At 52.2% G+C, this 27,967-nt stretch overlaps 1 protein-coding gene across 1 annotated transcript in view; it reads right to left on the reverse strand.

Annotated features, from left to right (window-relative positions):
• Window positions 1–27,511, reverse strand: part of EPS8L2 (EPS8-like 2) — a gene marked incomplete at its 3' end in the record, with an annotated part of 41,601 nt that extends 14,090 nt beyond the window's left edge. The window contains exons 1-12 of the mRNA XM_010156461.1: window positions 27,463–27,511; window positions 11,518–11,582; window positions 7,401–7,562; window positions 6,333–6,482; window positions 6,110–6,189; window positions 5,837–5,976; window positions 3,628–3,707; window positions 3,045–3,171; window positions 2,634–2,722; window positions 1,811–1,885; window positions 642–790; window positions 333–459 (exon numbers count right to left, since the gene is read on the reverse strand). Of these exons, the coding sequence (XP_010154763.1) occupies window positions 333–459; window positions 642–790; window positions 1,811–1,885; window positions 2,634–2,722; window positions 3,045–3,171; window positions 3,628–3,707; window positions 5,837–5,976; window positions 6,110–6,189; window positions 6,333–6,482; window positions 7,401–7,562; window positions 11,518–11,582; window positions 27,463–27,511 (1,293 nt within the window). The remainder of the gene's footprint in view (window positions 1–332; window positions 460–641; window positions 791–1,810; window positions 1,886–2,633; window positions 2,723–3,044; window positions 3,172–3,627; window positions 3,708–5,836; window positions 5,977–6,109; window positions 6,190–6,332; window positions 6,483–7,400; window positions 7,563–11,517; window positions 11,583–27,462) is intronic.
• Window positions 27,512–27,967: the final 456 nt, after the last annotated feature.

The raw sequence follows: 27,967 nt of genomic DNA on the forward strand, positions 1-27,967 counted from the left end.
TGCATCAGGGAAAAGGGGAGTGGATGAATCACGGCCTGGCAGCTTTTGGTCACGATGAGGTGTGCACCAAAGAAAGGTTCCTTGGGCAAATCTGTGTCCGTGGAGCTCAGTTATGGTGTAGTATCCTATTTCCTGTTGATCAGGAGGCGAGGCTGGTTATTGCTGCCCTTTTCTGGCCTTGTTTTCTTTCCATGTTTAACTGGAGTGACCAGATCCAACTGAGTTTTGTGCCGACTCCTTGTTACACACCACTGCGAGCTCCACAGATCCATCTCTCACTCTGAGAAAGGGAGAGGGAAAGGGGAAAGGATGACTGGGGACCCAAGACTAACCTCTTCTTGCAAGTGTCCGATGTCTATTTCCCAGGGAGCTCCGCGGAAGATTTCCATGGGCGGTTCCCAGCCATTGCGGAATTTGGGGATGTAGGTGGGGATGTTTGCTTCTCGGGGCCATTCAGCTCTAGGACACGAAGTGGGGAATATGTGGTGAGGGTCACAAGGAACATGTCTCTGGGAGCATGTCAGGGAGAAGCAGGAGCATGAGGGCATCCTTGACCCTCAGACAGGGCTGTAAAATCAAACACCCCTCCTGCCTTTCCCAAGAGCTTTGGGATCCTGGTGAGGTGGTAGCTCTGTCCTCACCTGGATCTGGTCCACGTCTCTCCCAGGGAGTCCCAGAGGTTTATCTCTTTTGGTGTCAGGTGTCCCCTGAGGAAATCTGTGGTGTCTTTAGAAAGAAGCGGGCTGACGACAGACCTGGCAAGCTCAGGGCCACCACAGCTACTGACGATCTGGACGACACAGAAACGTGAGAGATTGTGCAGGAAATGTTCAAAATATCAAGCCAGCATACGCACAAAGGAACAGAAAGACACAAAAATCAGTGGCTCTGACCCTTTGGAGTCTCCATTCCTGCCTGCTCCAAGGGAAGCCAATGTTCCCTCCATGGTAGATACCTCTAAAACCAGGCTAATTCACATTAGACTTGCACTCCCGAAGTTCTCCTCTGTGCCTTCCTGAGGGTGAGGCCTCACAACACAGATGAACTGTTAATGGTTTGCTGTCACCTCAAAAGGATGCTGTATTCCCTCGGCATCCCCTCATTATCCTTGCACTGCATGATAGGACTTAATTGCAGATTTTCTTACGAAAGAGCAAATAGATAAATAAGGCATATGGTTCCTGACTTAGGCATAAAACAAGAGCCAGAGGGAAGCCTTCATGCCAAGGGATGGCCTGACTCCTGCGGGCAGCAGCTGATCTGCAGATCAGCTCAGCTCTATCCAGGAACATCAGCCTAAATCTTTGAAGAAGACCCTGATGTTCAGAGGAACACGAGAATTTTTCTATTGGAGTCAAAGCAAAAATTAGTTGTTGTTAGGGTTGGGATACATTGCAAGCTGGCACTTCAAAAAATGGAAAATCACTTGGTATTTGTGTCATTTCTGGCTTCTTTTTCAAGTTGGGATTTCTGCTTCTCATTTTCAGTGCAAATATTGGGACGTGTGCTTGAAGGTGAGATCGGGCAGATCCCCAGTGGGAACCACAGCTGGCTTACACTTTTGTTCACACTGAGGTCCTAATAGGGTGGAAAATTTCCTATTTGCTAGGGTTGGGGTATTCACTTCAAGCTAGAAATCAGATCAGGGTCAGAAACACTGGCCTTGTTGCTTCTAGTCTTCACCGAGAAAGCTGTAGCTGGTTGCGAGCGCTCCTCTACCTCTTCCCCGTAACCTCGCTGCCCGTGAGCACGAAAGCAACATTCCAAATAAAAAAGTGAGTTCACAGTGAAACCTGTGAACAAGGTTTACCAATTCCAGCGGCCCAAACAGGAAATGCACCAACTCTGAAGCGCTGGGGTTCTGGATGTGCTTTCTCAGTTTGGCCTGAAAAGAGAAAGGGAGCCCAGTTTAGCCCTAACCCGATTTTTGCCTTCTCTTTTGTGTGACATGGAGGGGTTGTTGCTGACTGGTATTTGCTGTAGTTAATAACACAGCCTGAAAAGTAAGGAAGCTTTCAACAGTTCACCTGAAATCCGGGAAGAAGAGCGAGTGAGTGATTGGGCAGTAAGAATCATTTGGTTTTAGAGTAAAAAAAGTAGATAAGGCAGGAGTGTATCTGTATTAAACAGAAAGAGGGAGATGGAGATGGGACATCAGGAAGGAATTCTTCCCGCAGAGGGTGGGAGCACTGGGACAGGTTCCCCGAGAAGCTGTGGATGCCCCATCCCTGGGAGTGTCCAAGGCCAGGCTGGATGAAGCTTGGAGCACCCTGGGCTATGGAAGGTGTCCCTGCCCGTGGCAGGGGCTGGGGCGGCTTTAAGTTGTGTGGGGTCCCCCCCCCCCACCCAACCCAGTCTGTGATTTTATCATCTGAAACAAGATCCAGGTATTGCAAGGCCCCTGCCTGCTCAGTCCCATCCTGCACTCGATGCTTCCAGTTTTGGTTTTAACAATGTGGCCCAAGAAACCTGCCCGAGCCTGACACAACGTTCTGGATGCTGAAGAATCTGGAGTTCACACCTTTGTCCCTTGGTAGTGCTTTCGGTTCAAATTCCAGGTGAATGCTTACTTCTATGATATGTGGGAATAAGCCCTGTCACTGCCCGGGACAACACCACCTTCTGTGTCTTACCAGGAGGTTAAAAGCCAGTTTGGTTTTCTGGAAGCAGTCAACGAACTCGGCCTCGCTTGGGGGTCTCGCTCGAAGAGTCAGCATGCCCTCTGTTAGAAAGTGGAGGGAAAGACACTTCCATCAGAGCCTCCCTGTCTTGCTGGCATGCAGAAGTCACAGCAATAATGGGTGTGGAGACTACAACTACTTAAAATGAAGGGTTCAAGAAAAGCCAAAAGCCTTTCTCTCTGTGGGAGGCTTCGCTGGGCTCTGTGTGCTCTGCAAGAGGGTCCTCGCAACCAGCAGCCCCTTCCAAACTGGTGTAGCTGCTGTTGGGTCCGTAGCCGTGCTGCTGCATCCACCTGGCCTTGCTGGGGTGTCAGCTGAGGTCCCCCCTCCGTGCCCCCGTGTTCCCCGTGTGCTGCACTCTACCTGCTGGCCCTTTCTTCTTGTTCTTCTTCCCTTTCTTCCTTTGGTTGAGCTGTTTGAATGCCTCTGCAGCCTTCTGAAGCTTGGCGACAAACACTTCGATGTCATCCAGGGTGCAGTTCAGGATTTGCTGTGAGGGCAGAAACGCAACAGAGCCCGGTGAAAGAGATCCCGGACTGCACGCAGCCGGGAAGCCCGAAACGCGGAGCATGCCGCTCTGTGCCTGCTCCGTTTCCTGGAAGAATGCACAGGAAGGGGGAATCCAGGCATGAAATTAAGCTGAATTTGTCACTTTTCAAACACAAAGCTGGGTCTGGTTGTGCGCTGTACTTGTCAACGTGACAAGTGACCCCTGCTAATGGATGTCTGGAAAACAACCCGGAGGCTGGGCTGTGGGCTGAGGAGGAGCAGAGCTCCCTCAGGGGATTTGTAACCCACCCAGTGATGAGCTTGGCTTCTGTTTGCCTTTGTGAGCTGTAGGCACCAGTTGAGCAACGACTAGATTATGCACAGTGTCTGCTCGTGGAGCGGCCCCTTGCTTCCTTCCTCTCCTTCTGCCCACTGTCCCCACACCATTGTTACCAACCGTTTCTTTTTCAATCTTCTGTGCTAAGATGGCTCGGGACTCTTCGTGGTCGTGGGAGCCGGAGCTTCGTCGTTCGTAGTCTGCAAACAAGGGAGGGAGAGAAAAATACGTTTGCTATCAGAGGTTGTAAACAGACTGCGTTAAACGCTGGGACCCCTGGGATGGTAACTCCTGGCTTGGTTGGTTATTCTGGGCTGTGAGAGCACCTCAGGGGATCACAAAGAGCAGGAGGTGATCAAAGCTGTCAATTAAATCTTCCATGGTTGCAGCACCTGCCCGCCAGCCCTGTGTCGATACGCTGCCTGGTGCCGAAGGCAAGCAGTGAGTGAATCGTGAAGAGCTGCCGGCTGCGGGCAGAGACCTGCCAGCCCTGGTCTCCAGGTGCTCCGAGTCACCGACTCCTTTGCCTTTGATGCATCTAAGCTGACTTGGGCTGCAGAGGAGCCGAAGAGCTACCGTGTGCATTGCAGAGCTCCACGTGTACGTAAAGCTGGAGTAGATTAACTCCCACCCTCGCTCCTAACCTCCACCTCTGCACAGGAGCCCGCCTTGGCCCAGAGGTACCAGTTTGACTAAACAGTAGTTGAGAGAGAAGAAATAAGACCTGGAAGTGAATACAACTGTCCCTGGCTAGGAAGCAGCGTGCCAGGAATTCTGCGTGACTGACGTTTAGGCAGGCCCGTACACAAATGGACGTTTTTTGTACAAACTTGTGTGCGTGCTCTCAAGTGATTTTAATAGGTATTTAGAAAAAAAAAAAAGTCTTCCCGCAATAAAAAAAAAAAGATCCCATGGGCAACTCCCAGCTCCCAGAAGCAGATGGTGGGGGAGTGATATTTCGGTGTGAACAATCGCTCGGGTGGCCTCTTGTGAAAAGAACAGCATGTCAGCTCAGTGAAATGGGGTTTGAAAGGGCCAGCCCAGCAGGATTTACCAAGTGGGAGAACTGGGGAGGCAGTTTTGGCAAAGGACTGTGAAAAACGTTACTCCATCCTTAAGCGGTGAGGTGATTAGTTTTGACAGGTTTTGTAGCAAAAGCAGTAAGGTGTGTCGCAAAGGAGAAGTGATCTCGGCAGACAGGCATCGTTCAAGGCTTTCTCCTGTCACCGGCTTTCGTGCCAGGCTCTGTGTTCTCAGACCCAGAAATCCTGTCTGGGTAAATGCCCTGCTCTGCTGATGTAAGCAGCGGACTTAAAGCTTTCTCCTGAGCATCCCAGGGAGGGCAGAGTTAAGGCTGTTTCATAAAAATCTGCTGTGCAGCAGAATGTAGATATTTATATATGGTCCAGTTCTGAACTACAGATTTTTGTTATGCAGAGCTGGACCTGGACCCGGCTGCCAGATCAGCTCCAGATCCCATCCCAGGGAAAGGAGGGTCGGTTTTTTTCTTTTCACCTGGTGTTTGGAGTTTCTTACTGTATCCTGATTACTTGTTTTCCTTTAACCTAGAAATTAATCCCAAGAGAAGGTGGTACAAGAGGCAGTGATAAAATAGGCTTGAATTTTTCTCATCTTCTTCATCAATTTGTGTTTTTATCAGAGAAGGAGCTTATTTCTGATACTTCTTTCTCCAAAGAGAAATACAGGTTTCTTCCAGCCAGCTCAGACAGGCTGAAGTCAGGATGGTTTTGGAATAAGATTTTAGATGAGCACGTGAGGGAGGTGAGCTCAGATCTGCATTTTCCCGCTCAACTCCAGGAGAATTCACACAAACCACTTGATTTCGAGGCTGAAACCTTGGCTCCTGGGAAGTCAGGAGGGCCAGGAATTTGCCTTTTGGACCAGGTCTGTTTTGTCTGTATGTTTTAAGACTGGTGCCTGGTCCCAGCTTCATGTGGTTGCTCAGTTTTATGTGGGGCTTTCACCTCTTTTGGGAATTTCAGGATCCCCAAAATACACATGTCATTACAAGTTGTTTCTAGGAGCTTTGGTTCATCAAGCTGTTGTTGAGCAGATGACGCCTACTGCTAGCCCAGTGAGTAGAAGTGTTGGCTGTTAGGCATTTATAAAGCACAGCTAGAGATAAAACAGAATGTTGTGCCTTCGGTGTGTGTCTGTGTTATATTCTGACGTGGTGAAAAACCACTGGGCTTCCCTGTGCCGCAGCAGGACGGGGCCCAAAATGACCGCAGGCCATTGCAGGAGGGTGAGCTGTCCCAGCTAACCAGTCCCCCACCCCCGGGACAGACCTGCTGAGAACTCCCAGTACCTGGATTGTGCTGGGAAGGGGGTGCCACCCGGTTCCTGTTCATCCCCGAGCCTCGCATGTCGTGCTGGATCGGGATGGGAGCTGGCCCTTGCGGCGGTGGGAGGATGGATTGTCTCTGCTTGATCTTTTCTTGGTTTGCTCTGCAAGGGAAGCAACGGAGAACAACCCCCTTAGCGGCTGCTGATCCTGTTTCTGAGGGACTGGTGTGCACCAGTGGAAATGGGGCTTTGTTTTAATCTTAAGGTACTCCCAGCTGTATCCTGCAGTACGTACTTGAGTGTCTGTGGCCGTATCTTCTTCCCCTGCTTGTGGTCTGCTAGGGCACTCTCTATGTCCTCGTGAACCATCTCCGCCTCAAAGATAAACCAGAGATGTGTTTAAGGGCTTTGCTTTGGAAAGGGTCGAGGGCTCTAAGTGGGCCAAGGCAGAAGGGGCTGGCAGAGAGCTAGGAGCGTGTTTTGTTCTGTTTCACATCGACAAGGAGGGCTCTGCTCACCTCCACCTCGTCACAGTTGAAGAAGTGGATGTCAGGTTTGTGCTGCTCCGAATCCTGACACACCAGGAGGAGGATGGAGGAATAGCGCATCTGATTCAGCACCGTCTGGCAGTGCTGGACTGTCAGCAGCGGGAAGTCCTCCAGCTCCTCCTGGAAGAGAAAGAGGAAGGGGTCAGGCAATGGAGAGCTATCGAACTGACAGGGAGCGATCCTGCGTATGAACTTCTGGGATTCCTGTGTGAGGAGAGCAACACGGCAGAGCTTGTGCGTCTTGGCAGTGCTTTGAAGAGCCCAGCAAACATAGTGTTGAGGTGTACAGAGGGGCAGTGGCTCGGGACTGTGGCGTAGGAGCAAGGGGGGTGGCAGAGGTGAGTTGTTGTTCCCCTCTGAGTCCTGAATATGGGGCCCAGCGTGAGGCTTCAGTAATTTGACCCTTGTTGCTCCCCATCGTCTTATTGCTCAGCTTTACCAGCACCAGTTTGCTTGTTTTGCATCCCAGCAGAGCACTGGGAGGAAAGGTGCTTTCTGTGAGGGGCTTAACCCTCACATTGTCTCCTTGGATGGCTTTGGGCTAATAATCTTTAGCTTCTCATTGCTAAAATCAGGGCAGCACCCTCTCTCTCCCTCTGCCTGGCTGCTCTTTCCCCTCGGATTAGGTGCCCTGTACATGCTTGACCTGTCAAAGTGGGGCTCTGTTCTCAGGCTGGGGATCCTATATGTTGTTTTAATGCAAGTAGCATCTCCTTCCCTCTCTGCTCGTGCTGTATGCAGATCTCTTTGGACCTGAAATTCCGTAGCACTCCCACAGAAAGCAGTTTTGCTGTCGGCCTGGAACGCAGCTCAGGGCATCTTTCACCTGGAGCCTCTGTGCTCTGGAGCCGTGAATAAATCACCCCGCACCTACCTACCCTTTGGGTTAGAGTCAGCCAACCCCTGCGTACCCAGGAGTGGGTTTTCATAGGGATTCGCCCTTCTTTGGGTTCCTTATCAATGGCCCTCCCAGAGGGAGAGGCACACGCAGCGTCCCACGCGTCAATCCGCGGGTCGCTCTCGCGGAGCCCTGGGTACCTGCGACTCGCAGTCCAGCAAGCGGATGGACTTGTCGTTCACTTGCAGCAGCATCTCCTGCGTCCAGATCTTCTCTTTCGAGTTGAGCAAGATGAGCTTTCGGATAGCATCATCCACCGTCACGATGGACTCGCTCTTGTCCATGACGAAGGTGGCCAAGTGCTGCAGTTGGGGGTGGAAAAAAAAAACAGGTGAAAGACATTTGATGGGGTGTGTACCATAAATCGGGGGTGAAACCGTCTGTAAAGGCTTGAGCTACGCTTTGTCTGGTTTTTTAGAGCACAGGCGTGAAAGAGTGGCTGCAGAAAGCGCACGTTCTGGTTGTTAGCACCAGCCTGTGGTGAAGGACGAGGGTTTCATAATGCAGCAAGGCTTTCCCTAACGAGTTTCACCACTTGCCTATTTACCTCGTCGTACGTCACAAATCCTGCAGCCTGGATGAATTGGGGTGTGTTTTAAGCAAGCCACGAACTGGGATGTGAAATCTGGGGAGGCTTGTTGTTGCCTCTAGTTCAGGGATGAGTTTTGACTGGCTTTTCTCCCTCTGATCCCTTGTCTTTGTGCCTTCTCCTAGTGATCAAATCTTTTTAGTGTTCAAGCAGTTTCTGGTGCTGTTTGCTACAGCGGTGTCATGTCAGAGGCAGGTATGGTGCAGAAAGGCAGCCTTAGTCCCAAAAGGCTTGCGAGCGAGAGCAACAAACCTCAAGAAGAGAAGGAGGAAAAAAGGGCTGGGGGAAAAGGTCTGTTCCCAGTAGCAGTCTCAATCCACAAGCTGATTAAAAACCCAATGGCTAGTACCCACTGTGTGCCTTGGAGGGCAATGGAGGAGGATGAGAGTTCCTTGGGAAGAATGTCCTTTTTTCCCTGTAAGAGCCCAGGGAGATGCAAAGCGGGAAGCAGGCTACAAGGCAGCAAAAGCTGACCCTGCTCCGGAACCAGGGAGGGGACCAGCACTCTGCTGCCATGGAAACTGGTTACGAAGGGCCTTTGGAGAGGTCGTGAATGTCGGGGTCCGATACAGACCAGATGGACCTGAGGAGGATCCATGTAGGTAGAGCATGGAGCCGTGGATGGTCGTGTCGAAGCACAGGCAAGAACTGTTGGTGCCGTCGGCTCCAGACAAGGTGGATGCAGGGAAAAGGCTGGCTTAAAGCACCCATAGCCCTGACAGGCAGAAAGGGCTGAGTTTAAACATGGTGGTCGCTGGTGGGGATTAGGGGTGGAGAGGGTTTGTGGTGACCAGTTTGTTGTTGGATAATTCACAAAGGCTGGAAAGAGCAGAAGATAAACACTGCAGCGTAAGACCCGACGCTGTGCTCGCAAAGCAAAGGTGTTGGGTGAGGTGTGTCTAAATAAAGCTCCTGGCAGGTATTTGAGCTGAAAACTGGGATTAGCCCCGCAATCAGCTATGAAGAACGTGCTCAGGTGTATGTCGCTGGAACTGCAAATACCTTCTCGTGCGCTGTTTTACAAAGTCAGTGTTATCTGTGCCGAGGTGACAAACCCTCACTTCTGAGCAGTGAAGGTTTATACCTGATGATGGGCATTCTTATCTGTTCTATTATTTTAACTGCCAGGTTTACAGTCTTCATAAATTCCTTTGTTGTTTACTGTTACGGAAGTTACTTCTCACGGAGGGGAAAGCTTGTCTAACTCAGTCATTAGAATATTGATTTCCATTTTCTTTAGATACTGGTGGACTGAGAGGGAGAGAAGCTCACTACTCTCTTTTTGTATATCTCATTAAACCCCCTTTTCATCCAGATGGATAGTCAAATATAGTACCTTTTGTAAGAATGGGCAATGACTCCGTCCACTGTTAAACTTTGATCAGTTTATAGATTATTTCAAAGGGTGTAAAATGCCTCTTGCAGGGAAACCTCTTCCTACCTTGCTGCCTGCCACTGAAATCCTTTTTGCCTTGGGCAAAGTTCAAGGTAGAGGCTCACAAATGCGTGGCATATGGCATAATTAATGAAGAATTCATGTACGTGTCACCGTTTAAAGTCCTTTCTCTGCTCCCGTGAGTGACGTTACTTGGTAGGCGTCATGGATGGGGATGGCTGGCAGAGCCACTGATGTGGCAGCTGGCCATCGGGCTGGTTTCTCGTATGGAATCTGGGGCCTCTTTCCAAACAAGCGTTTTTAAAGGTCTAAATTTCATTTTAAGCAACTGAACACCCTCCTTTCTTTCTACCTGTGTACTTAAGCTCTCTGCTGGACTGAGTTTTTAAACTGGAGAAGAGAGGGCCCTGTCTACTAAATACAGACCTCGCTGAGTGTTTTCCTGTCTCGCCTTGCCCAGTTCTCGGTGCTGAGCGGTCCAGCTGGCCTCAGCCAGGCACCTCAGTTCCTGTGGTGCGGAGCCCGCTGCGTTGAATTCCAGGAATCGCCGGGCCTGGGCCGGCCAGGCTGGCTCCTGTGTTTTTAATGTCTGTGACACTGGGAGATGAATCTGGCTTAGTGCCTGTCATGGTTGAAGGGTTTTGAATTACTCAAGGGGACGCAGTAGCTGAGGGAGAGCTGAGATAGTCACTCTGGTCTCTGCTGTTTGGGCAGGGGAGTTCCTGTAACCACCACGGGAGCCCTGTTTTTAACCTGTCTGCCCGTGCTGGCCAAGAAGGGTTTGAAGCACGAGGTGATGAGGGACGGCAGCTCCTACTATGCCTCTTCAGATGCAGAGGAGGAAGAGAGGACAACAGCTTCTCCCCTTCCTCTTTCCTCATACAGAATCTCACTTGTCTTTAATATCTTTTTTCCCCCCATTCTCTCCCTTACTACTCAACATTTTAATTTGCTGAATCTTGATTACTCAGAAGGGAAATAATTTTTTGATAAATGAGGGTTTCATATGCCACTTTCCATTTAAATTTAAAGCAGAAAAGATGTCCATATGTAATTAAACCAACTTCCCGTTCTTTAGTGATCGTTTTTGTCCTCCCTTCTCATCCCATCTGCAGGCTGTAACGGCAGAAAGTGTCCAGCTGAACGGCTGGTTCCTGCTGGCTCTACAGCAAGTCCCTGAGGCAGTGACTGCCTGGGCACGTGTCACACCTCGGAGCATGAGGACAGAGTTGCTGATCTGGTCCTTGATGTAGCCCAGCAAGGAAAAAGGGATGAGCCAGTAACTTCTGAGCTGTCAGCACATTGGAGGGGCAGAAGCAGTGACCGGTCTCTGCTTCCCACCCCATCCCAAAGCAGTCTGTCTAATGTGGGTGTCTCTCCCACTCCCCATTTCAAGGGAATGTGAGGGATCCAGGGGAGGAACAGTGGAATGGTCAGGGATGGCCTGTCAATGCAGTGTGGGAGAAGCCATGGAAGTCTTGACCTGGCTTTGTTACGGGATTTGAGCACGATCCAGAGTTGTGTCCTGGGAAGCTGGCTGTAGCCTCGTGGGAGGATCTGGGAGATAAGCCGGAGTCTGCTTGGACTTTAAATAATGCTTCCTCGGAGTGGAACGAGCACTGCTCTCCAAAGCAAGGAGCTGGAGAGGAGCAGCAGAGAAATCTAAGATGGCAGGAGAGCTGGTATTGCTTCTAGAGCAGGCAAGGTGTGAGAGGAGATGAAGGAAAGGAGAGGGATGCAGTCCAGCCTGAATCCTCTGACAGTAGGAAGGAGTGGGGTCAGTCTTAGGAACTATCTCGGGACTCGTGATGCTCTCATAGACCTTTGGTTTATCTCCACCATCTGTCTGTGGTGCAGAAATTCCTGTGCTCCACCTATGCACACCCTTTCCTTTCCTGCCCTTCTGTGCTTGAAGGAATCGGATGAGAAGCCCGGAGGACCCCAGCTCAGTTAGGCGTGACTGGGAGGCCCTGAGCGGTCTCGGCACCTGGCTCCGGGCTGGCAGGACCACGGTGACCCGCAGCTCCAGGAGGGAGGTTACAGCGGGCGGCTCTCTGACAGCGTGTCCTGCAGCGCAGGAGCTGGACACAGGGAGTGCATCCAGCTGCGTGGGAAGCTCGGGAGGCAGGTTTGTCTACAGGCATTAGGGAGCCAGAAACTGCGGAAAAGAAACGCGAGCTTTCACGCAGCTTTGCTTTTTGCCTCTCCCGGGGTGCGAAGGGCAACACTTGCTTATTGTAAGAAGGTTCCCAACGTTTTGTTGCACACTCACCTGTACGTGATACTGTGAAGTCTCGTGCATAATGACATTGGAGTTGGAGTATTTTTTCCTTTGTTCTGCAAAAAAAAAGAAATGAAAGTCTTCATGGTAGAGGCTGTTTATCAGTGTATCAGGGTCTGGGAGTTACAGCTTTTGTGGTGGGTGCTGCAGTCTTTCTCACAGTCTCTGAGCTTCCAGCATCAATTGGAGTATTGGGAATAATAAGATATATTAATGATATTAACTTTTGTGACTAAGGTTGGCAGATTGGGTGTGTAGGGTACACATTCATAGAGCCACAGACTGGTTTGGGTGGGAAGGGACCTTAAATCCCACCCACTCCCACCCCCTGCCATGGGCAGGGACACCTTCCATAGCCCAGGGTGCTCCAAGCCTCATCCAGCCTGGCCTTGGACACTCCCAGGGATGGGGCATCCACAGCTTCTCTGGGAACCTGTCCCAGTGCTCCCACCCTCTGCAGGAAGAATTCCTTCCTGATGGCCCATCTCCATCTCCCTCTTTCAGTTTACCCCTTGTCCTATCCATTCAAGTTGTACCCCTTAACGCTGCTGATAGTTTGGCTCCTGGAGGTCAGCACCATTTGTGGAGGAAATCAAACCTAGAGTAAAGGAAAGCCCCAGACAAGGAATGATTAGGGAAGCTCTCGGAAGAGGGCTGGGAAGGTGAGCAGTGGCTTGGGAAGGCTGGCACAAGGCTGTGACATGCACGTGGCAAGAAGAAATAAATCCAGCCATGACCCACCAGTTCGGACATAACAGCCCTTTGAATCATCCTCAGGCTGAAGCCTTCTGCTGTACCGTGATGCTTTTAGTTCCCTTGCTTGCATCTCCTGGCAAGCCGCAGCTAAGGGCTGTAGTTTTGGATAGGAAGGGCTTTAGGGATCAAGGCCAGCCTGTTGGAACCTGAGTTTCTTGTACAGTATTTTTATGTGGCGATATATCTTCGTTACGTCCCGCGTTTCTCACTGGAAAGCAGCAGTAAGGAGCAATTGGGGGAAAAAATTGCTTGGAATTTCATAAAGCTATTGAATAGAATCCTATAAGGATTTACCCTCCAACTCTTACTTGCTGTTTAATTGGTGCTTGTCCAGGCATTCCTTATAAACACTTTGAGTAGCAGAGGAGGAGTAACTATCCAGACCCAGAGGGATCGGGGAGCATCCAAACTGAAAATACCCTCCTCGCCAGCAGAGGACATCCTCTGATCTCCAGCTGGCTTGGAAAATGCGATGACAGGTTTATGTTTTCACCCTTTTGAGGCCTGTGGTAGTATCCTGCCCTCTCTAGCACCAGTCACAACCAAGGGGGTTTCTAACCCAGCAAACGGTAGGGGCCTTCGTGTTCTAAAGGACTGTCTATTAATCTTAGTTTATTTGTGGTTTGCTTCAAAGCTCTCTTGGGTACTTTCTTGAGGATGTTAGCTTCTCCCTTTTCTTTTGGTGAAGTGGTGCAAGACCTAGGTAAAACTTTCCAAAATGTTCCGTTAGTTTACATTTTTGTAGTATGTCACATTTTAATTGAAAAACACTCCCTGAAGACTTACAAGAAACACTGGTAGTATTTTTGATTGCTAAAAACTGAAGCTCTCCTTGTAATCAGAAGACGCTGACTTTTTTTTACTAAAAAAGATCGAAATGGGTTTATCTTTAGTTTTCGAAGTGCAGACGGTGAAATGAAGGGACTATAAAGCAGGGCAGTAACTGAGAGAGGCGGGAGGGGGTGAGGAGCTTTGGGAAGGAGCAGGGTCTGCTGGACCATCCTGTGGTGACCCTGGACAGCCTCTGCCCACGCAGACGGGCTACGGGCAACCAGGGCTCTGGTCACTGCTTTGGGTGATCTGCTGAGGTGGAGGACAACACCCTGACAAGGTGCTGGTGATGTAGCTCCTCCCTTGGGATGCCACGGTTGGTTTGACTTTTCCTTTCACTCTCCTCTGACAGTGCGAGTGTTTTGCATCCTTTTAGTTTGTTCAGCAGAACCCCTGCCTACGCACACAGTTCTTTCCTGGTTTGCTTCTGTGCAAATCCTTCCCCTTCTGGGTAAATGAGCGCAGCTCAGGGAGTTGAAGGAGCTCAAGCGGTAGTTCTGGCTTGGCCACTGCTGGTGTCTTGCCTTCTTTTCCCCTCTCTCCCTTGTGTGAAACAGAGAAGTGACTGTTCCCTACCTCCTGCAGCTGCCAGTGTGCTATTGAAGTTACTGCCCCCCTCCTCTCCCCCGTGAAGTGGGCTCTCGGTGCCCAGCCTGGCCAGACATGGTCTCCTCAGCGCTGCCTTCCTGCCCCCGGCTGTGAGACGCAAGTTGCGTTGATGACAGCGAAGCCGTCAGGCCCCAGCCCCCTGGAACGAGCAACGTGGGTTCTCCCTGCAGCCCGGCCACCTTCAGCAGGGTCGGGAGTGGGGTCTTGCCCGATGGGTGCAAAGGGAGATGAGTGTGGGTGATAGGAGCAGGGACGAAGGGCAGTGGAAGGGAACAGCACCCAGTCAGCGTTTGTGCTGTTGGCACGTTTGTTAACAAACTCCTTGGCAGACTCTCTACACGTGTATCTGATTGAGGTCACAGTGGGAGCAGCAGTGGGGGGATTCCCAAGGTGCTGGTTGGGGAGAGGAGCTGGGGGCAAGCCCACCCTGGGGGTCTCTGCATGGGAAGGGGTCCAGCAAGTGGGACAGAGGGGCAGAGGGCACAACATGTCACCCATGGAAGGGAAGGTTGTCATGGTCATCACCACAGTGCCCAAAGCAGTGCTGCTCTGACAGCCTTTTCCTTCTCTCTGACTATATCCCAGCAAAAACGGGCTCCAACCATTCCACCCCAAGACGGAGCAGTTCCCTGCTTGCTCCCAAACCACGGACTTGTTTTCTACACGATCTACCAAGCCTGTCCTTTCCATCTTGTCCGTAGCTCCCAGGACCCACTGAGGCTCCTGCAAAGGGACGCCACCCCCAGCAGCTGCCTGCTGCTGCCCCAGTTCCGACCAGGGACGTGCCTTTCCCTCTGCTCACTGGAGTGACAGCTGGGGACAAGCGGAGGGGTCGGTGGCCTGCAGCAACGGGACAGGGAAACTCAGGCCAGGTTGAGGAAGGATGGTAGTTCCTGAAGCTGGTGGTGGGGAATACGCGACACAATTACAGCCTGAGCGTTGGCCGGGGGCGAACTTCCCAACTCTACGCATGTTCTCCTTTTAAGCCTTGCGTGCAGGAAGAGGGCTAGGAAGGAGAAAATGCAGCGTGCAGAGCATCCTGCTGTGACAAGAGCAGAAAACAAACCCCAAAGCGCCGGTTTGGAGCTTTAGCTGAGTCCTGGGGCCCTGAGTGTTCACTTCTCACCTGACTCGCTGTTATTTAAACCTCCTGCCAGTCGATCCTGTGCAGCGGGAGAAGCTGCCCTGGCTCTGCTGCTTTCCCAGAGAGCTGACAAGAGTTAAAGTACCATATAGGCACGTGTTTTCTGGGGGCTGATTGCCAGGATTTCTGCAAATGTCCTTCCCCACGAGTGTGCATGTCCTTGCATGTAACAGCTTCATGCCTGGATTTTTCCTGCCTGGAAGGGGACAGAATTTCCAGCCAGTCCATCCAGTCTCTGCCAAGGCTCCTGCTCCACCTCGCTTTGATTTAGCTCACACCTGGTGGGAATTTGGGATTTCTTTGGCTGTCCTAGAATCAGAGAGCTGGCAGGGAGGGCAGTTAAAAGCTGGTTATGGTTGAAGAAGCTCAAACCTCTGAGGATTGCAGATTTTCTGCAGTTTTCTTGCTAAGTGCCTGTCGGGTGCTGTCGCCCCATAATCTGCCCTGGTTCAGGTTGGGGTGGAGAAGCTGGGATCGGGGCTTGGCTCATGCCTAGGTTTGCAGTGTGCTTTGGGTACCACCTCTTCACTGTGACCCTTTTCCTCAGACTCCCTTTGCCTCTTCCTTACGCTTTGATTTCCCCTTGGCTTCCCTGGGAGAAGGATGAGCATGTCCCTGGGCTCGGCAGGCATTGCCACCAGGTGTCCCTCCAGAACAAGCACTGGCCCAAAGCGCTGCTTTCCTTGGGGTTCAGAGTGGGGTTTTCACCTTTCTCCATGGCCAGCAGAGAAAAAGCTTTTAAGCTGAGCTCCTCTTGGTGCTTCCCCCAAGGCTGAGCGCGGGTAGCAAACCCATCCGTGGCTGCAGCAGCGTGCGGAGCGTACACAGATACCCCAGAGACAACGAACGTGAAGAGATGCTGCTGCTCTCGTTTGGAGCCTGGCAGGGGTTGACAGAAGCTGATCCCTAATGCTTTTTAACACTTTTCTAACACTCTTTAAGCCTGAGGTGCTCCATCAGCTCGGCAGCACACCCGAGTCCTTGGCACCTCGTGTCTGTGCCCGAAAACACTGTGCTTTACCTCCGCAGCCCATCCCTGCTAGCCCTGAAGCAGCTGCTGTTGGCAAGTAGAAATGATTTCTTGGTGGGCATTAACAAAGAATACAGGTCCCTGAGACAGTGCCTTTCACACCAGCAGCACCGAGTCATGGGTGGAGCGGGAACGATTTAAGGGGAAAGATCTCAGCCCCCCGGCACAGCACCCTGCTCCGTTATTAGCTCCAGCGTGACCTTGAGTAGATTAATGAATATTTCAGCATGGCCACTTCCCATCTTAAGCTCGCAGTGAAGGGTCAATGACACTTTCTGTTTGCTGGGTGTTTTAATTGCAGTCTGCCCTACTTGAAATGTGGGGCAAGGTCTGGAATAGGGCAAACGGCACCGCATGCCGCAGGGATTCGTGTCTGATGTGAGTAAGGTGGTGGGTTTTTTTTCTCTTGGTAACCTCAATTTCCTCACCCAGCATTTCTCGTGTAAATAGATGACACTGATGGAAATGAGAACACCACGTCTGTGTGGGACGGAGACAAATTTGGATTTTAAGACATCCCGTCCCCTCCTTTTTAAAAGGGAATGGAAAAGGCTGAAGTGGTTGTTCTGGAAACAAAGGGGTTTTACATTAGGACAGACAAACATCCCCAGCCCTGAAAGGAAGGGTGCAGAGCTGCGTGAGGAGCCAGCAGGCCCGCAGGAAGGGAAGGTATACTGGGAGGATGTGTTTTCCAGAGGGAGGCTGGCACAGGTCTGTGTTTCTGGTAGAACAGCCTAGCAGACTGTAGGCTGGGTTTCTGCTAGGAGAACAGCACACGGCGCTGTAGTAGTGGTCGGGGCTGCGCCTGGTTGCCTACAGACTCTTTGGGGTCTGCAAAAGGGAAAGGAGGCCTTTGCCCCATCCTCCAAGCTCAAAGAAGCGGCACGTGTAGTGCCCAGGGGAGAACTCAGCGTGCACCTCGGAGAAAATGTTTGGAGATGCCCTTGGAAATCTTGGGGACCTGTCGAAACCCCAGGGCTCTGCGTAGACCTGTTCCCCATCGCCCGCACTGGGGGGCAGCTGACTCAGAGGGCAAAGGCCCCTTTCCCATTTGCAGCCCTTACTGGACAGAAGCAAGCTCTGGGGCTGGGAGAAAATGCAGATGTTGCCCCTACTTCTGTTGATTCTCCCTGGGGGAACTTCTGCGTTAAGAGTCACAGAACTGGAACAAAGTGCCTCTATTTTGTCTCAGGATGCCATTCGAGTGACGTCCCAGAAACTGGGGTGTTTCTGCATATTCTCCTTCCTGTCCCTTTCTTTAAGATGCCTTGGTGTTCCTTCTCCTGAAATCCCTTCTCTCTTGTTGGCGTCTACCTGGCCCCCACACCCATGGAAACTTTTATTTTTGTGTTTCCTCCTGGCATCCGCAAATATAACCATGAGGCCTGAAAACAGCCAGGCTTTCCGGGGACAGCAGGGTGCCAAAACACTGAGGTCTCCTTCCCCAGCACTTAGTTGTGATTTAAACGCAGGGAGAATTAAAGATCCAGTACCTGAAGGGGCTACAAGGAAGCTGGGGGGCCCTTTTTATAAGGGCCTGTCGCGACAGGAAAAGGGGCAATGGGTTTAAATTGAAAGTGGGGAGGTTTAGATTAGATATCAGGAAGCAATTCTTCCCGCAGAGGGTGGGAGCCCTGGGACAGGTTCCCAGAGAAGCTGTGGATGCCCCATCCCTGGGAGGGTCCAAGGCCAGGCTGGATGAGGCTTGGAGCACCCTGGGCTATGGAAGGTGTCCCTGCCCATGGCAGGGGGGTTGGAACTAGGTGGTCTTTAAGGTCCGTTCCCACCCAAACCATTCTGTGATCCTATGACCTGGGCTGCAAGTCACGGAACAGTCACTCTTAGGCCACATCGAACCGAGAAGTGTGGGTGCTTGAAAAGATAGAGGGTTTTTTGTTGTGTTTACTTCAAATTCATGTGGTGCAACATCCCAGACCTTTCTGTGGATGCATCCTTATTTGCTTTAGCTTAAATCTGGCGCTGGGCTGGACTGGGCCAAAGATGCTGTGCACAGAAGGATGCTTGCGGGAAGATCTGTGGCTGTTTGACTCTACAGATCAAGAGGGATCCTTTACTTTGGACAGGTGAACTCCCTCGGCCGGGAATGACTTCAGGAGACAGGTCACTTGTCTGGGGTGGCTCCCACGCTGCCCTTCTGCACAGCCCTGTCCGCTGCCTGCTGAATTTTGTATGAATGAAGGCTGGCACCTTAGCAGCAGTAGCTAATTTCCTCCTGGTTTATCTGACACCTCTTGTACTAGGACACTTTGCAAGACCTGAGCGCCCTAAGGTGTTATCCAACCCCTACCCTGGCCCCAGGAGGTGGAGAATTTGCATAATCCCTCTGTGAAAAATAAGCATTACAGGAATATAACCCTGATTTTCCTCACATTGGGTGGCAGCTGCTGTCAAAGCTTAGACACCAGTCTGCACCTCTGTTTAAATGAATTGTCTTCCATAACCTTTAGAGGCTGAAACAGTGGAGGATACTCTGGATATAACCCAGGCTGGGCTGCAGAGGGCAAGGAGAGCTCCAGGGCTGTGGCACTAGGACAGAAAACCTCTGAAGGTGATAAAAGCAGGAGCCCACAGTGACCACTGTTGTATGTTTTCTGCTTGCCAAGAGAGCCAAAGAGATGGGAAAACAATACAGCTTTGTCCCTTGCTTTTGGTGTCTGGCAACAAAAAAACCCTTCCTAGTGTGGGGATCCCGCCTCATCGGGAGGAAGGTGGCTGTGGCCTAACAAGCAACGATGGGTAGTTCACAGTGGCGCCGTTGACAAACCCAAATGCTTTTTGTATGAATGGCGTGGGTGATCCAGGAAGTTTTGAATGACTTGAACGTGGATGCCACCTGCGTACGCTCTGGTAAATTGTCTCATCTCTGGCCTCTAAGGATTTGGCTCACTGAGCCCTAAGACACCCTTTTCAGGGAAAAAAACTCTAGAAATGGTTCTTTAACTGAATTCAGTTCAGTTGTCCAGCCCTTCCCTAACCCACTAGCTTTAATCTTGCCTCTACTCGGAAGTGTGAGCAAAACTGCAAAGCTGTTCTCTGGAGAATGTTATCTGTCCCCAGCACCTTAGGGATGAGCAGTGCTGTGGGAATGGCGTTTCCCACTGGCACCAGTGGCCACGTGAAGAAATGGAAGAGGCTCAGACCACTGCAGAGGTAGCAAAGTGGATTTCACCTGAGGGCTGAAAACTGGGTGCTGGGCTGAAATCCCAGTGATGAGGCTAAAATCTTGGCTGGAAGGGAGGTCGTGCTGTTTGGCTTTCTGTTAAGGAGTGCAAGCAATGAAAGAGTAATAAATGAGGGGGGAAAAAAAACCCAGGCAGGATCGATGCACATCCTGGAGGGATGGGGTTATCGGCTTGAGCCAGGAAGCCAAACCACACCTTTCGTGCCAAGTTCCCTCCCCATTTCCAGGCAGCACCCTCTTTTTGCAGGGAGTTAGGGTGTGGTTGTGAAATCCCTTCAGCCCAGCAGATCGGCTGGTGGGATAAATCCTGCCTGCTGGGAGCAGCTTAGAGCTGAAATAACTTGGTTGAAGTCTCCAGGGATGTAGAGTAGAGCAAAGGAGGGCAGGAGCAGGCTCATCTCTCTTCGTGCATGGTCTCGCCAAGCCAGCGAGGCAGAGCATCCCCGGTACCACGCACCAGCGGCACCGAGGGTGGGAGAGCGGGTGGTCAGAGGGGTAAGACACCCAGGCTTGGGCCCTGCCTCTGCTGCCAGGTGCTGAAATGGCCTGTGAACGTTCACAGGGGGGAACACCAGCCTAGGGAGGAGGGAAACAGGCTCTTCTGGGGTTCAGCTCGTCTGACTCCGACGGGGATAGTCAGAGACGTTAGCTGAGCCGTGTGCCGGAAGCGCCTCCGGTTACCGACTGTGCTGGGGTGCAGCTGTCTGAGCGGACACCTCCCGGCAGGAGACCCTTACACCTCTGCCCGTGGGGTGAACAGGCGGAATGGGGGGTGCTTCCACCACGCTCTGTTTCCCTGCATTGTTAGTGGGCTATAGCATTTTTTTTCTGCTCTTTTTGCATTTTCTTAAGTGTCTGGAGGACAGTAGAACGGCCTTGGGGCTGCCATAACCCTACGTATTCCCAGTGTTTCTGGGGAATTCCAGCCCTTCCTGCCTGGTGCTGGCGGGGGGAGCACCTGCGGAGCTGCACGGGGCTTACAGGCTGGAAAAAGGATCCCAAAGCTCGTTCCCAACATTCCCATCCATTTACACTCTTGTTACTGCTCTCAACAAAAACGCGCCTGTGCTCGGGGCCAAAGCGGGTTGTGGTGTAAGCAGTGCCTCTGCACTGACTGCAGCCAGTTACACCCGGGCTGCGGGGCCCCAGCCTCCTCTCCCTGCGCATCCTTCTCTGGTTAATCAGTGCGCCTTACCACGCAGGAGCCTCCCTGTCTCTCCCCGTATTTGTTTTCAGCCGTTGCTGGGCAGAAAAGGTGGGGGATGGACAAGTCGTGTGCAGCCGTCCATCGGGAGCCAAAGATGGATCCGATGAGGCTTGTTTTCACCGGCAGTCCCAGACCAAGGACCTCTCCGTGATTCCCTGCACCACACTAGAGACCTCTCTGGCCTCCACATCCATTAGAACTGCCTAAGGAGAGTCCTGGCTGTTGTCTTCCACAGCTTGCCAATTTTTTATGTTATCTATGCATTATCTAGCAGCACACACACTGATTATAGCAACCTGCCAGTGTGGCATGAGCTAGTCTTCGTGCCAAACCAACAGGTCAGGACGCAGCCCTGCAGAGGAGCACAAACGCCTCGCTATGCTAACGGCAACGATGCAAATTCACCGGGCCTGTGTTATAAAGCAGCCTTAGGAAACAGCATCCATTCCCAGGATCTGAGCACAGGGCCGGATCCGATCTGGCAGTCTGTGTATCTGCAGTAGTGCACCTGACAGGTTCCTGCTTCCTTGCCGAGTGGGAGGATGCTCAGGGTTCTGTAGGGTTAGTCAAGGATGTGGTTTAGGTGCTGCACAGACCTGCTGTGTCCGTACCCTGTGGGCTGTGCTATCCGCAGGTCCGTACCTTGCTTCTGCTGCTGGAGAGGCTTCCCTGCTCGGGGGTCCCTATGGCTGGCTGGCGCGGGGGGAGCTCCTTTTTGGAAGCATCTTTACAGCTTCTTATGAAGCATCAAACTCCCCGGTTTTCCCGTTAGCACCGTGGTATGTTCTGAACTGCCAGAGCGTTGTATTGGTGTCTGTGACGCTGGGAATCTTTGCACGGGCAGCTAACGCTCGTGGCTGGCACGTTAGTACGTGAGCTGGAGCTCTTGAAGTGAAGGAGAAGGCTCTCATTGAGGTTGGGGGCAGCCAGAGGTATGAATGGTCTGCGGCAGCGCGGAGCTGCCTTACCGATAGTGTGTCGGCGGCTGCTAGTAGGCGTCGTGAGGCTGAATTCCTCCTCGGCACGCTTCATATTTGCCACTAGCTCAGACCCAAGTGCTCACATTCCTCTTTTATTAGCTGAAGACACAACCCACTCTAGAAGAGCAAATAAAAACCTGACCCTCCTCCTGGGTTGTGCAAGGACTGAGTACGTTGGGAAACACTGCGTGTTTGTCCCCGGCATGCCACGGCGCGGCGTGTACAGTAGGATACTGTCTGCTGGGCAGGCACCCAGGGGCCGCTCCGCGGAAGATAATCACGGTATTGAGCAGCTGCAGGGGCAGCTCCTGGGTAGAGGTGTTCCCTTTCCCCCTTTACAGCCAGAGCTGGAAGAAATATGCCATGTTATTTTTCACCAAGCAATCCGTAATGTTGGTTTTTGAACTTCCCATGGCTGGTAATGACATTTTTTTGAATGTCAGAATAGATTTAGTAAGATTGAGAACCTTGATTTAATAAAACAAACTGGTGGATTTGCTTCACTTGGGGACCAAAAATAACTAATAGCGAAAAGTTTCCCCTTTTTTGGTGGTTCTTAACTAACACAGCTTTCGCTCCCAAGGTCCTTGGGCATGTCCAGCAACCCATTTCCATCTAAGAAAATGTTCATATGGACAGACTCTGCAGTTCTTCCATGCAAGGACAGAACTGCTCAGCAATCTGGAAGTGGCAAAGAAAAGGGGCTGCTGGAGAGGCCAAGCAGGCGCTGTGGGTCAGAGGGAGCAGGTCCCTGACTGTTGTCCCAAGGACCCTGCAGTGCAGACACGAGGGCTGCCTGCGGCCGGTCAGCGGGTGCAGGGCAGCTCCGCGGCCTGGGCTGAGCCCATCCAACACGGATTTCCAGCCAGCAGCAGCCAAAGCAGCACCCGCTTCTCCCAGTAGCTCCAGGCAGGGAAGAGCTGAGCCTTCCCTGTCTTACCCACCACTGGTTTGTGATCTGCAGGAACCAACCAAGATGCTGGCTTCCTGTTCTTCCAGCCCTGTTTCCAGTTGGAGTATTAAATGTCTGAGGCTTTGACTAAAAGGGTCACCCACAAGGCAGTGTCGGAGGGGAGCTGGGGTAATCTGAAGCTGGAATCTCGTGTGGGAAAGGGGATGTGAAGAAGCTGAAATGGCACTGAGGGAGCAGAGGGGGAGGAGAAGGAGTTATTAAGGCTGGCTGCGGAGGAGATGGGGAGTTAATGTCTCAGGCATTGCTCTGACTTGGACAGCAAGGAGTCTTGATCTTTGCTGGATCTCAGGCTTTTTTTCCTGTGGGACGACAGCTTTAGAGGGGACAGCTGCTCTGCTGGGTGTGAAGTTGCTTTACCGAGATTGCAGCCTCACTGCTTTACCGATGGCATCACAGGCCGGCTTCAGGGCACGGGCTGCCAGCTCATGTAGGTCAGAAGTGCCCAAAACCAAACACTCGGCCTTTACATCCAGCTATTGAGCCTCACAAATCATCTCAATGCCAGTGCTTTTCATTTTTAGCGTTTGCTAAAAGGAATGGAGGATATATCTGCATCTGAGGGACGTGACGGTGAGTGGCACCGTTCAGATGCTGCCCAGATCCCCTCGGGTCTAGGCATGAGCGCGGTCCTCTCATGTAGCTGAGCAAGCTCGGTTTCTAGCCACCGCTCCTGCCACGTTTGTAGCTTGCAGATGATAGCAGCGTGTGTTAAATCTCTGCACCAAACCCTCTTCCGGAGGGTTGTGGGGAGGGAGAAGTACCTCAGAGCTCCCAGCGGTAACTCTGGGACTACCACGTGGCTGCCTGCTGAAATAATTAACAAGCTCATGGTTTGGGCAAGCAATAACTAATGGTAAATAATGACCCTTTTGTTGGCCATTGTGCTGAGATATTGATAGTAAATGCACTTCTGTGAGACAGCTCTAGGGAGAGCAAGATTGTCTTGAGTCCATGTTCCTGTCTTTCTGCTTTTGGGGCGATTCCTGAGTCAGCACAACTCTTGTCTGGGTATCTCACAGCAGCGACCCCAAGGCCCAGCTTCACCCCCTGCTCACCCGGGGTGTAAGCAAGGGTGCGGGAGAGCTGTTGGCAAGGAATGACAGGTGGGGGCTATGCTAGGGGCTGGCAAGTCTCATCTCGGAGACCTCCCCACATGGCTGGGGGCTGGAGGCCTCCTTGGGAGTCAAGGGAAGTCTGTGGAGACTCCCAGGAGCTGGTTTGTGACCATTAAACCTAATTAACTCCTTCACCATTAGCATATTTTTCCTAGCCAGGGCCAGCAACCTCTGCCAGGCTTCCGGTGCTGCTGGTGCCAGTGGAGTCTCAGCTCCCTGGGCAGATGATCCCTATCCAGGCCCACACCAGGCAGGCAGGAATGGCTCTTCTCTTTGTGTTAATGCTCCGTGTCCTGTTACAGCACTGAAGCCTGTCTTGGGTTACTGGGGGTGTGCAGTGTCAAGTGATCGCACCTCACAGGCTGCTGCACCACGTTTCTCCAGCCTAACTCATACTACAGACAGTTTCTCTTGCTCCAAAATCCATTTTCCAGCCCTGTATCTCAACAAGTTTTGTTTTTTCCCAGAAATGAGCGTATCAAGGATGGGGTGGGCAGGTTGGGGGCAACTGGTTGGGTCTCGCAGATTTGGATGCGAAATGAGCACTGGCATCTGGCACCTCTGGGGTGCACCTCCACTGTCCCTCCCCTCCGCGGCCCTGCTGGGGGGCCAGCCTGGTTTTGGGTCTGCTGGGCACTTCTGTGCCCCAGCACTCAGAGTGAGAAGCAAAGGCACCCAAGGAGTTGGCCAGGGGTGCTGGAAAGTGGCTGAGCACCACAGGGACAGCCGTGGTAGCCACGCAGAGATGGGCTGCTCTGAATGCTGCTGCAGAGCCATTGCCTTGTCTCAGCCCCATGAGAAACCCACTATAATCATTAAACTGCCCTTGACTCTGCAGCTTCTCGTGGTTACGATGCCGAATCCGGCACAAGAGACAGCACTGTCCGATCAGCCACGACGGCAGCTTAGACGAACCCCTGCTCGAGTCCAAAGGGGTGTCACTGCAGAAGGGGGTGGCAGGAGCATGCTGTGGGAAGCAGCATGCAGAAATACTTCCTTTCAGCCCTTCCCTTGGCTTCTGCTGGAGCCACAGTGGTTTCCCCCCCTCCCTGGCCTTTCATCTAGGTTCAGAACAGACGCCAGTAAGTGGAGAAGCAGCTTAATTTATTTATGGTATGCATTAACATTTACTCAGCTGGTTGCTGTGCATTGAGTAAGGTGGCAACTTGATAGGTGCCAGCCATTCCCACTGCTGCCAGCCGAGCCGGGGCTCGCTCTGTGCAGGCAGCCACAGACCCTTCCAGAATGTGGAGCTGAGCAAATGTGATGCTGTTTGACTAAGAGGGGGAGGAAAGGATGAGCATCCTGCTCCCGTGACAGCCAGGAAACTCCCCTGAGGACAGCTGAGCACCTGGAAAGTGTGACCAACCCTGGTAGGGATGGAGCCGGGGGAAGGTACCTCAAGGCCTTAAGCCGATTTCTTTGCAGAATTCCCTCCTGACTTTGGTTTTCTCCCAGCATGCCCCTGTGCTCACCACAGTGAAGGAGACGCGGTGGCGTGCCATGTACTTGACGATCAAGGCGATTACAGCAGGCCAAGGGTGACACTAGGGCAGCCACCCACCCCGCCCATCACTGGCATAAGGCTGTCCCCTCTGCAGATCTACATGGCCCTGTGAGTTTGACACTGTCCTTCAACCCCCTGAACAGCCCCCTCGCCTCTGTCATCGGGTTGGCGTTCCTTGCACAGCCTGGAGCTGCTGCTCCGCTTCAGCCTCACCACGATGCTTCGAAATATCACTCTCCAGGGTCTCACCCGAGGTGGCTTTAACACCCCCAGTAAGTCCCTGTTGATACTGGGACACCTCAGATCACAGTCGTGTCCCTGCATTTGGCACTGTTGTCGTGTCAGGCCAGGGATGAAGGCTCAGGCTGGGTTGGTATTCAGAGCCCAAATACCTGAGCTCCTCCACACCCCCTCCTTCCTGTGCTGAGAGGCACTCTGTTGTAGAAAAAACATCTTAAGGAAGCTAAACCCAAGGCTTCCTTCACCTAGGAGTAATATTGAGACATCTGTGTGCCTTGGAACATCTGTTACGTCACCCAGTGAGCTTTAAATGCAGCAGATGTGTGTGCAGGGAATCTGGGAGCTGTTGCAGTCATTTCTTTGGAAGCCTGGCAGCATTCACAGGCTGAGGGTCCAGCCTGATTACGCTGGAGCAAAAGGGAGATATGAAGAGTCTCGTAAGCTCTGAACATCCCTTAGCAGCATCGTAATCACATAATCAAAGCCAGCTCGGCTTGATGTGATTTGTTTCATTATGAAACATAATTCTCCCTGGAATTTTAGTTCTTGCCTGCCCTCCACTCCCAAATGTGCCAGCTCACAGCAGAAAGTAATATTGGGGGAGGGAGAATCCGAGTGTGAAGGGGGCCCAGACATTTAAATATCAGTTGAACACACGCCGAGTGTCCTTTGGTAAAGGCGTGCTGGGTTAGTGGGGGGGTTGAGTTCTGCCAAGCAAAAACCCTGTGGTGTACTCAAGCTGAGCTGGGCAACGACCACTGCGTAAGGCAGTAAATTACTGCAACCTCGTACCGCGCTTGAGAGTTGGCAGGGAAATAACAGGCAGCTGGTTTACTCCTCGTGAGGATTTGGCCCATGGACTTAAGGTCCTCACTTCAGGTTTGCTGGAATCTGGTCAGAGAGGTCCCATCCCTGGTGAAATTTGCTTTTGGGGTGTGTCCATGCAAAAAAATATTTAAGAGATGGCACTCGGTGTTGAAAACAACTTTGAGAGTGGGTGTTTGTGTTAAAGGTGGCGTGTCGGCCCTTCCCTCGGCTGGCTTTTGCGTTGTGGGGTGGCCCCTGTTCCCCGAGGCACCGTGTCAGCCATGCACTCAGGCTTAGATCCTGTCCCCGAACCCCAGCAATTGAGGGCACATGCTGTGTTTCCAACACAGTTGTCAGCTCTCCGTTTCACTTTTACAAATCTCTTGCTTCTTTCTAGGCTTATCCTGGGTCCTTTCACCTCCAGACAGGTGACTGACACAGCTCAATCCTGCCCAGCACACAGCATCCAGGCCACAGATTGCCCCGGCCAGTAACTCCAGATTTTCCCAAGAAATTCCCAAGTTTCACTTCTTTGCAGCTAATCACGGTTTAGGGTGACTTTGGGAAACACTTCATCCACTACATACAGCCCCCGTCTCCCCACCAGCAACCGCTTCTCCCCAGGCAGGATAATAGGTCACTGCTGGGACCAAGCCACTTCACTCATAAACCTCCAGCCCAAAACCGTTCAGCGACCAGAGTCACTTCCCAGGGACGGTCATCCACCTTCCCCTCGTAGCAAATATCAGCTCTCCGTAGGGGCATCTGCAGCCTGTTCGTACCCAATGAAAGCACCATCCAGGCCCGTCGGCAGCTCTCAGGTGGGAGAGTTTGCAGGCTCAGACTCCCCAAAAGTTGTTAGTGTTCCCCTAGACAAACCCCTGTTGTCTTATCCGGGGAGTGACTGAGCGAGGTGACTTCTCACGCCACTCTGCTTACCCCAGAGCCCGAGTCTCCACTCGGGATATGCTAAAGCTGCTGTGATCAGGGGTAACTGCTACTGATACCGAACCGTCCTCTACAGCTCTTCACCCCATGACTCAGTGGCTCCTCTGGAGCTGGGGTGGTTTATAACAAGCTGCAGATCAGGCTCTGCACAACACCCATCCTGTCGATTCCCTCTGCTTCCAGAGAGCCAAAGGGCACTGGAGTTGTCGTGGTTCACTGAGTAGTTAAGAGAGGATAATCATTAACGTGCTGAGGACAGTCTTTCTTTTGTTAGGCTCTCTATCGGGTTATCTTGCGAACATAACTGGAGAGGATCTGGGTGACCGGGGGTGTGTGTGTGTGAGGGGGAGCAACATCGTGCCTCGCTCGCCCGTTCTCACAAAATCACGGCGGTGCCCAGCATGGGAGGTTGTGGCACAGAGCCGAGGTGCATTTTTGCTGCCTTATCAGGCCAGCCCATGAGATACGGAGGTCTGGCTTCACACTGGGATTGAATTCCAGCCTAAAACTCCCCACCAGGCGCGTCCAGATCTCCAGAGGTGCTTTCGCTACAGGAAACCTTAGATGTGTTTGTGGGCATGACTCACCGTACAGGTCCTTTGCGCTCAGCTTGGAGGCTCCGTCCGCTCTGCCCATGCTGCCGCTGTAAAAGGAAGGTACAAATAAGACATCAGCTCCCAGATCGAGAATCGGCACAGCAGCCCCACAGCTCTCCCCAGGGGGATCAGCCCTGCCCTGCTCATCACGGTGGATGTGGTATAACTCCGAATTACCAGGCAAAGCGTTTGCTTGTCCAACCGTGCCGGTGGCTCCCTGTGCAACCCTAGCTGTTATCCACACCACAGGCCCGTGTCACTAAAGCCAGCAGCCAGAAACAAGAGACATAGGAGCCCATCTAGGCCGGTCCCCACTAGAGTTACCGTCACACAGTGTCCCCTGGAGGGATGTTGTTTCTGGAGGGGCTGTTTTAAGGACAGCGGCTCCCAGTGAGCAATAAGGGAGCAGTGCAGGTACATGGAGACCCCTCCATGATATACCTGAGTCCACCTGAGGCAGTGTAAGTGCCAAGATGTAGTGACAGGACAAGGGGGG

Source organism: Eurypyga helias, unplaced genomic scaffold (genome assembly GCF_000690775.1).
Source record: "Eurypyga helias isolate BGI_N326 unplaced genomic scaffold, ASM69077v1 scaffold2098, whole genome shotgun sequence".
NCBI lineage: Eukaryota > Metazoa > Chordata > Aves > Eurypygiformes > Eurypygidae > Eurypyga > Eurypyga helias.